We start from the raw sequence: 8830 nt of genomic DNA on the forward strand, positions 1-8830 counted from the left end.
CAGGATTGAAATGGAGCTCCTGGCAGGGTGAGGGCACGGAGGCACGCTGGGCACTAACTAATTAATTAGGTTTTCAGCCCAGACAGGGCTTGGTTGCCAAAAACAAGGATTATCACATTGGAGAAAAGCCCTCATGCCCACATGAAAACCAAACCAGCAGAGGACAGAGGGATCTGTGTAACCCAAAGGGACATGTCACCTCCCTGGCCATTGAAACCAGCGCCTTCTTTCTTCCCCCTAAATTAACCCCAGAATTCAGGAGCTGCAAGTCAAATCCTGAGAGACAAATCCACATTTTTTCTGCAGGGCACCGTCAATTGGGAGGGTTCATAGAATCACAATACAGTTTGGGTTGGAAAGGGACCTTTAAAGGTCACCTAGTCCAACCCCCTGCAGTCATCAGGGACATCTGCAACTACAGCAGGCTGCTTACAGCCCCAAACAACCTGACCTGGAATGGTTCCAGGGATGAGGCTTCTACCACCTCTGTGGGCAACCTGGATCAGTGTCTCACTGCCCTCAGTGGAAAACATTTCCTCCTTCTACCTGATCTAAATTCCCCTCTTCTAGTTTAAACCATCAGCCCTTGTCCTGTCACAAGGGGCCCTGCTCAAAGGTCTGTCCCCAGCTTTCTTATCAGCCCCTTTAAATACTGGAAAGCCACCTTAGAGCCTTCTCTTCTCCAGGCTGAACAAGTCTGACTCTCTCAGCCTGTCCCCTCACAGTAGAGGTGCTCCAGCCCCCTGTTTCTCTCTTCATTCCCTATTAATTACTATTCCCGAGGGATTTGGGGCTCTGCTTATCTGCTGTCAGCCATCCATAGAATCAGAGAATTGTTTCAGTTGGGAAAGACCTCAAAGATCATCTAAGATGCTTGCCCATAGTAGGAGGGTTAGAACTAGATGGTCTTCAAAATCCCTTCCACCCAAACCATTCAAGATCCAAAGTGAGCCAAGGTGACAGGGATGGAAAAATCACAGAATCACAGAATGGTAGGGGTTGGAGGGGATGATCTTCAGAGATGATCCATTCAAACTCCCCTGCCAAGGTAGGATCACTTAGGGCAGGCCACACAGGAATGCATCCAGGTGAGTCTTGAAAGTCTCCAGGAAAGAAGACTCCACAACCTCTCTGGGCAGCCTGGTCCAGTGCTCTGTCACCCTCACAGGAAAGAAGTTTCTCCTCATGTTGAGTCGGAACTTCCTGCGTTGAATCTTACACCCTTTGTTCCTTTATTCTATCACTGGGCACCACCAAAGAAATGCTGGCTCTATGATTTGCAGCAGAAAACAGTGGGGCAAAATCAAGCCAGGGAAAGAAAATCTGATGCCCCACAGATGCCAAGTCTTCACCCACCTCTGCAAGCAGCAACGCTCAAAGCTCGACCACACCGCTGCTAAAGCCAGCATGGAAAGATGGGATGTTGTCACTGCAGTGGGATGTGTCCCTCTGGGGCCAGAGGCAGGGGGTGGGGGGGAGGGAGATTTCTGCCTAACACTACTTTAGCAGTGAGGAATTTGGTGGCTGGGATGTTCTGGCCAGCAGCATGTTCCCACCCTGGTAGGAGAGACAAAAAGAAAAGGGACGGATTTTGCACGCGTGGATGCCCCCTGCAGCAAATAACCCATGTGGAAGGTGCCATGGCTTTGGCATCTGAGAGGAGGGGAAAAGCAAAAAGAAAAAACAAAAAACCAAAACCAGCTCACTTAACAGGGCTAAGTATGGATTTAGGGAACTTAATGTGTGCTTTCTCTTTCTTTTTTTTTTTTCCCCTCTCGTTATTTATAATCTCAGTCTCTGTTTATACACAACCTAATCTCTTTGTGTACACAGCCTTCATCCACAGCATCCCAGAACACTTCCTTTGACCAGAAAAGCCCTGGCCAAGAGTGGTCCTGCAGCTCCCACGCACTCTATACTGGGATGCATAAAAGCCACAAGTCCATTTTGAAACCCACAGAGAACTTCCAGCACAAGTTCATAGCAAGCCCAGGGTACAGGCATGCCAAAGAGCAATGAAGCTACCTACCACTGGTGCTCCCTGCACTAAGTCAGTCCCTTTCTGTCTAGCATGGCCTGACCATCAGCATCCTCACTATCAATACAGGCTGGGGAATGAGGTGATAGAAAGCAGCCTTGTGGAAAAGGATTTAGGGGTGCTGATGGATGAGAAGCTCCACAGGAGCAGGCAGTGTGAGCTTGCAGCCCAGAAGGCAAATCACAGCCTGGGCTGCATCAAAAGCAGCACTGCCAGCAGAGCCAGAGAGGTGATTCTGCCACTTTGCTCTGCTCTGGGGAGACCTCACCTGGAGTACAGTGTCCTTCAATATAGGAAAGACATGAACCTGATGGAGAGGGTCCAGAGGAGGGCCACAAAAATGATCAAGGGGTTGGAGCACCTCTGCTATGAGGACAAGCTGAGGGAGCTGGGGTTGTCCAGCCTGGAGAATAGGAGGCTCGAGGGAGACCTAATAGCAGCCTCCCAACACCTGAAGTAGGCCTACAAGAAGGATGGAGACTCCATCCTTCCCAGGTGCTCAGCTGCTTCATGCTGGAGGTACTGCATGGTCATAAATATCATCAGAGCCCTGGAACAGGCTGCCCAGAGAGGTTCTGGAGTCTCCTTTTCTGGAGACATTCAAAACCCACCCAGATGCATTCCTGCTTTGGCAGTGGGGTTGGACTGGACAATCTCTGGAGGTCCCTTCCAACCCCTAGTATTCAGTGACTCTGTGATTCTTGCTCCATTTGCTACATCAAGCTCTTTTTATCACTTTGTTGGAGTTCTACCCATGCATGGGGTTTTACCTGCTGCACCAGTACAGGTTGACCTGCTGGGAAGCAGCTCTGTGGAGAAGGACCTGGGAGTGCTGGTGGACAAGTTCACCATGAGCCAGCAATGTGCCCTCATGGTCAAGAAGGTCACTGGGATCCTGGGGGTATTCAGAAGATTATGGCCAGCAGGTTAAGGCAGGTTCTCCTGTCCCTCTACTTTGTCCTAGTCAGGACACATGTGGAAAACCAGGTTCAGTTCTGGGCTCCCCAGTTCAAGAGACAGGGAACTACCAGAGAGAGAAGCCAGGGGAAGCTACAAAGATGTTGAGGGGCCTGGAGCATCTCTGTGAGCAGGAAACGCTGAGAGACCTTGGACTTGTTTAGTCTGGAGGAGAGCAGCCTGAGAGAGCATCTGATCAACACCCATCAAAAGCTAAAGGGTGGGGGGCAAGAGGATGGGGCCAGACTCTTTGCAGTGTTTCCCAGTGATAGGAAAAGGGGTAATGGGCACAAACTGGTGTCCAGGGGCTTCCATCTGAGCAGGAGAACAAAATTCTTTCCTGTGAGATTGCCAGAGCCCTGGAGCAGGCTGCCCAGAGAGGTTGTGGAGTCTCCTTCTCTGGAGAGACTCCAAACTCACCTGGACATTGTGATCTTGGACAAGCTACTGTGGGTGACCCTGCTTTAGGAGCAGGGTTGGACTGGATGATCTCCAGAGGTCCCTTCCAACCCCTGCCATTCTGGGTTTTGGAATCTTCTTGGTCTCACAGCTCCTCCAAAGGGGACATATTAGCTGTCAGACTAACTTAAACCAGAGGACGAACAATCTACTACATCAGCCAGAAAACGCATGAAAGGAGAGAAACCAACTGCTGCAATGGCCCTATCACAAAATCCTCTTCACTGAGGGAGGAGCAGAGTCTCTGCTCAGGCTCTGTCCCTCTGTCCTCCTGACCTCTTCCCCCAGCCTGCAATCACCACATGTGCTTCATAGGATGATGGGAAATTGCTTGCAATTTACTTGTTGGCCATGGAGCAGAAAGACATTGCAGGAAGGGAAAAAAAAAATAGATAGCTTTTTGTTGGTTTTCTTTTTAATCTTCCCTGGTGCTGCTGGAGCTCTACCTGAAGAAATAAAACCATCTGCAAGGCAACACAGCAGCAACCACAATGCTAAGCTTCAGAAATGGGGATGCAACCAAAACTGCCTGCAGCAGCCCTTGGTGTTTTGCAAACCCCTATGCATCAGCACAACATGGCTTGGGTAATCCCACCCAGCACAGAGGCCACAAAGCCCCCACAGAGATTAATGAAGGGAAAAGGGGAGATGAAGCAAGCACCCTGAGCTGCTGATTCCACAGGAAGAGCCACTTGTCCTTTACATGAGCTTAGAAGAGTGGGCTTGGGGGCAGTACCAGGGATGGCAAGACAGCTATGGCTGTCTTGGACACCTGCAGAAGCATCCCGTGGTACCAGCTACATCCCAAACAGGGCCACTGGATGGCTGGAACAATGGAAAAAATAATCACAACCTCCCGTGTGCAGAGGGCTAGGAGACAGAACTTGAGGCTAAAGCCAAGAAAAGCCCAGAAAAGTTCAACTCAAGGCTGCTGAAGATGGAGCCTAAGAGTAGAGAGTTGGGAAAGAGAAACCTCCTAACACCATGCTCACTCTCCCTGGCTTCTGCACAACACGGATTCAGCTGCCAACAGCTTCCAGCATCCCCCCTCCCACAATGCCAAAGGGAATTACTTCTGCAATGCAACTTCCAGACTTAAAAGCCACCTTCTCCTTCCAGACACAGCACTACCAGTTGCTTGCCTTGAGCAATAGGAAATACCTTTTAAAGCTTTTCAAAGCCCACCCAAATTTGCCAGCCCCAGAGTGATGATCCACGTCACAGAGAAATCCCTGCCCGAACTCACAGCTGAATCCAAAAAGGACCCTTCAAAAAGGGGGTGGATTTTGTGCTAAAACTGTGGCCAAATAAATAAATAAAACCCCAAAATAAACTACTATAGGGAGGTGAAGTGTGTATTTCTAGCTGTGCTGCTCTATCATTTCTGCTCCTACAGCAACACCAGGCACTGTATAAAAAGAAAGGAATGCCAAACTGTGCTCACAGCCAAAATTGGCTTCAGGAACTCCCAGAATAAAGCAACCAAAAAAGAAAAAAAAAAAAGGAGGAGGTGTGTGTATATATATAGATATAGATATATAGATATATATAACAAGGACAAAATAAGGTATTTACTCCCAACTAAGGAGTAATATAAGTGGTACCAGGAGAAAACAGCAAATGCTGGCACCTGGAACAAGAATTAAAGTGGCTCAGAGGAAATCTGGAGGGCAAGGGGCCAGAAGTATGAAAAGAAAAAAAAATGTGATTCCTCAAGCATATCAAAGGTGGGAACCCAAGGGCTGAGCAGATGCCAGGGCTAAAGAGGTAATAGAGCCATTTAAGTGATTAAAGGGTGGTGGCAGTAGGGTTATCAATGCTGAACCCTCCTCCCCCTGCTCTCAGAAAGTAAAAAGGCTCTGAGCATGTCACTCATTAATCAAAAAAAAAAAAAAAAAAAAAAAGAGAGAGGTCCTGCCCCAAAAAGATGCTCAGGAGAAGCAAGACCACCTGCTGACAGGGATTGCAGACACTGAGTGCGCTCAGCCTCGTTTAAGAAGTGGGAAACGTGGAGAAAAAGTTCCTAAAGCACATTCCCAAAGGAAAGAATGGGTAAGCAAGGATGCAGCAGCGTTAACAGCAGCGTGAGCGCCCAGCCTGGAGTATCAGCCTCTGACGTGGTCCATCTCCAGGCAGAAGGCAACCCCAGGTCATTTTTTCACCCTCCTTAAATAAACATAGGTGCATATACAGGGGAAGGATGGTGTGCTCCTGTATGTATGTAGCGCCCTACCCTGCTTGTGAGTTATGTGGGGAAAGGGAACCCACAGCAGGCAAAGGTCGTCACAGAATCATAGAATTGTTAGGGTTGGAAGGGACCTCAAGGATCATCTACTTCCAACCCCCCTGCCATGGGCAGGGACACAGAATCCCAGAATTAACCAGGTTGGAAAAGACCTTCAAGATCATCAAGTCCAACCTATCAGGCAACACCATCTAATCAACTAAACTATGGCACTAAGTTCCTCATCCAGTCTTAAGGGATCAAGTTGCCCAGAGCCACATCCAGCCTGGCCTTCAAAACCTCCAGGGATGAGGCTTCCACCGCCTCCCTGGGCGACCTGTTCCAGTTCTCACCACCCTCACGGTGGAAAAACTTCTTCCTAACATCCAATCTGAATCTACCCACTTCTACTTTTTCTCATTCCCCCTAGTCCTATCATTACCTGACACCCTAAAAAGTCCACGATCCACCTCGAAGAGGAAAAAAACACCCCCAGAACCCACCCCTCAACCAGGCAAAACGGTGGGCAGCGCACACAAATCACCCCCTCAGCTTCCAGCTTACCAGTCCGTCGCAGTTGCTGATGGCCACGGCGGCTCCAGGCATGCCGGAGATGTCGCCGGTGAAGAGGCACCGCTGTTGGAGGGGTTCCCGGAACAACACCTCAAAATCCTCCTGCCATTCAGCCACGGCGCCCAGCGGCACCAGCCGCCGGTTGGGCCTTAGCCGGAGGTGCAGCTCCGTCCCGAAAACGGTGACATTGAAGTAGAGCAAGCGGCCGGCGGCCGCCCCACGGCCCCGGGGGGACTCATCGAGAGGGCTGCGCGGGATGCGGCGGCGGCGGGACGGAGGCGGGGACGCGGGGCAGGCGGCTTCGCCGATCCCCACCGTCGCCGCCGCCTCACCGGACACCACGTGCGAAAGGAAGCGACCCCGGCAATCGGCGCTGAAGGGGACGATCACACCATACTCGCTGAGTTTGCCGGCCAGGAGGAGCTCTGCGGAGAGAAAGATGGAAGGGAGAGGAGTTGGCGATGGGAAGGGAGCATCCCGCTCACCGGGTGGCATTTCGGCGGCCGAGCCGAGCCGAGGAGCCTTCAGCAGAGCTCCATGAGCCCAGCGACTGTTTTTTCCATCCCGACGGAGCTCCGCTTTGTAGTTTTAACCGGCCGCGTCCAGCCTAGCAGAATAAACTCAGGCTGACGTGCCCCTCACACGCCAACTCTTCCTCGCCCAACCTCCATCTCCCCCAATTCCCCACTGAAAACCAACACCACCCCATCCCCCCTCTCCCTTCTCCCCATCCTCCCGAGGTAGAAACCACCTGTCAAAACAATACACACGCACATCCCCCAACGGGGGATCCTCTACCTCTCCCCGGGGGTCCAGGGGGCCGTACCTGGGGCACTGCCGGCGGCCAGGCAGCCGTGCAGGGGGACGAGGCAGGAGAGCACCAGCCGCAGATAATCCATTTGGGGCCCGGCGGCGCGGCGCGGCGGGGCTGCGGGGCAGGCAGGCGGGATGCTGGGGGGGGCGAGCGGGCGGTGCGAGGGCCACCGCCTCTCCCCCCGCCCGGGGCCGCCGCCGCCGCCGCCGCCCGGGCCGGGGCCGGAGCCGGGGCCTGGGCTACTCCCGCCGCCGCCTCCGGTGAGGGGGGAGCCGGGCGGCGCCGCGCTGCGCGCCCGTGGCCCCCCGGGAGCGGGCGTGGGGCGGGCCGGGGGCTGGGTCTGGGGGAAGGGGTGGGAGTGAGGGCGGTTTTTTTTTTTTTAATTACTTTTCTTTACTTTTTTTTTTTACAAGTTTTCTTTAATTTTATTTTACTTCTTTCTTTTGGGCCTTCTTTTTTTTCCCTTTTTTTTCTTAGTAAACCAAAAGAAACTTTCTCGGGCTGCGTTTTGAGGGTTTCTTTCCCGGAGATTTAAAATTGGGGGTGGGGGGGAAGCGCCTTTTTGGCCAGCCGGCTCCAGCCTGCCCTCCCTCTTCTCCTTCCCTGCCGTCCCCTCTTCCCCTTCAGTCCTGCCTGAACAAAGGCGAGGCCCGCCGGGAGCCGGAGCCCGAGCCCCTCTCCCTGCTCTGCCCCCTTCCCTCCCTTCCCAAAAACCCACCCTGGAGCAAAATCGTGAGCAGAAGTAGAATCAAAAGTGTCTCCCCTCCAGAAGTGCAGGAACGCAGCCTGCTTAGAACCACCTGTGATCTCTGAATGGGTTGGGTTGGAAGGGACCTTTAAAGATCATGGAGACCAACCCCCCTCTGCAGTCAGCAGGGACATCTGCAACAGCTGCAGGTTGCTCACAGCCCCAAATAACCTGACCTGGAATGGTTCCAGGAATGGAGCATCTGCCACCACTCCGAGCAACCTGGGACAGGGTCTCATCACCCTCAGCATAAAAAGGAAAAAGAAAAAACAGAAAAAACTTCTCTTTCTCTGGTCTGAATCTCCCTCTTGAGATTTAAACCCATCAATTCTTGTCCTGTCACAACAGGCCCTGCTCAAAACTCTATCCCTAGCTTTCTTATCAGATCCTCTAAGTACTGCAAGGCCACCAGAAGGTCTCCCTGGAGCCTTCTCTTCTCCAGGCTGAACAACCCCAACTCTCTCAGCCAGTCCTCACAGCAGAGAGCTTCTAGACCTCCCATTATTGCTGTAGCCTCCTCTGGCCCCTCCTGTGCTGAGGACCCCAGAACCAGACCCAGCACTGCAGGTGGGGTCTCAGCATGATGACTTTTTCTGCTCCTCCTCCTCTGTTTTTAAGAACAGAGACAACCAAGCAGCACCTTGAGTCACTCATCTCTTGTTTTCATGGCAGAAGACATCCACCATGAGAACACTTCAAGTCCAGTGCAGCAGAGCCCTCCACAGCAGGACCTCTCAACACCTCTTGCCCAAACCTCACCTCAATCAACACCTTCTGATCCATTTGCATTTGCTGGGTCCAGATTATTATTTTTCTCCTCTTTCTACATCTCCATCTGGACAGGACTCTAAGGCCAGTTTCAGAGCAGGAGCTGTGCAATGGCACTGGTAATACCAGTTGTGCTGGTTCTGCGTGGATCCTACTGAGCTGGGGCCTCAGGGGCAGTTTGGGTTACACTGAGCAACCCAAACCTTTGCTAGGAGCTAATCCCCGCCTTGGAGACCTCATCACCTAAGC

General features: G+C 52.2%; 1 protein-coding gene across 1 annotated transcript in view; it reads right to left on the bottom strand.

Annotated features, from left to right (window-relative positions):
- Window positions 1–7150, bottom strand: part of ADAMTS14 (ADAM metallopeptidase with thrombospondin type 1 motif 14) — a 59847-nt gene extending 52697 nt beyond the window's left edge. The window contains exons 1-2 of the mRNA XM_054382737.1: window positions 7078–7150; window positions 6243–6676 (exon numbers count right to left, since the gene is read on the bottom strand). Coding sequence (XP_054238712.1) covers window positions 6243–6676; window positions 7078–7150 — 507 coding nt within the window. The remainder of the gene's footprint in view (window positions 1–6242; window positions 6677–7077) is intronic.
- Between the last annotated feature and the right edge of the window lie 1680 nt (window positions 7151–8830).

Source organism: Indicator indicator, chromosome 7, assembly GCF_027791375.1.
Source record: "Indicator indicator isolate 239-I01 chromosome 7, UM_Iind_1.1, whole genome shotgun sequence".
NCBI lineage: Eukaryota > Metazoa > Chordata > Aves > Piciformes > Indicatoridae > Indicator > Indicator indicator.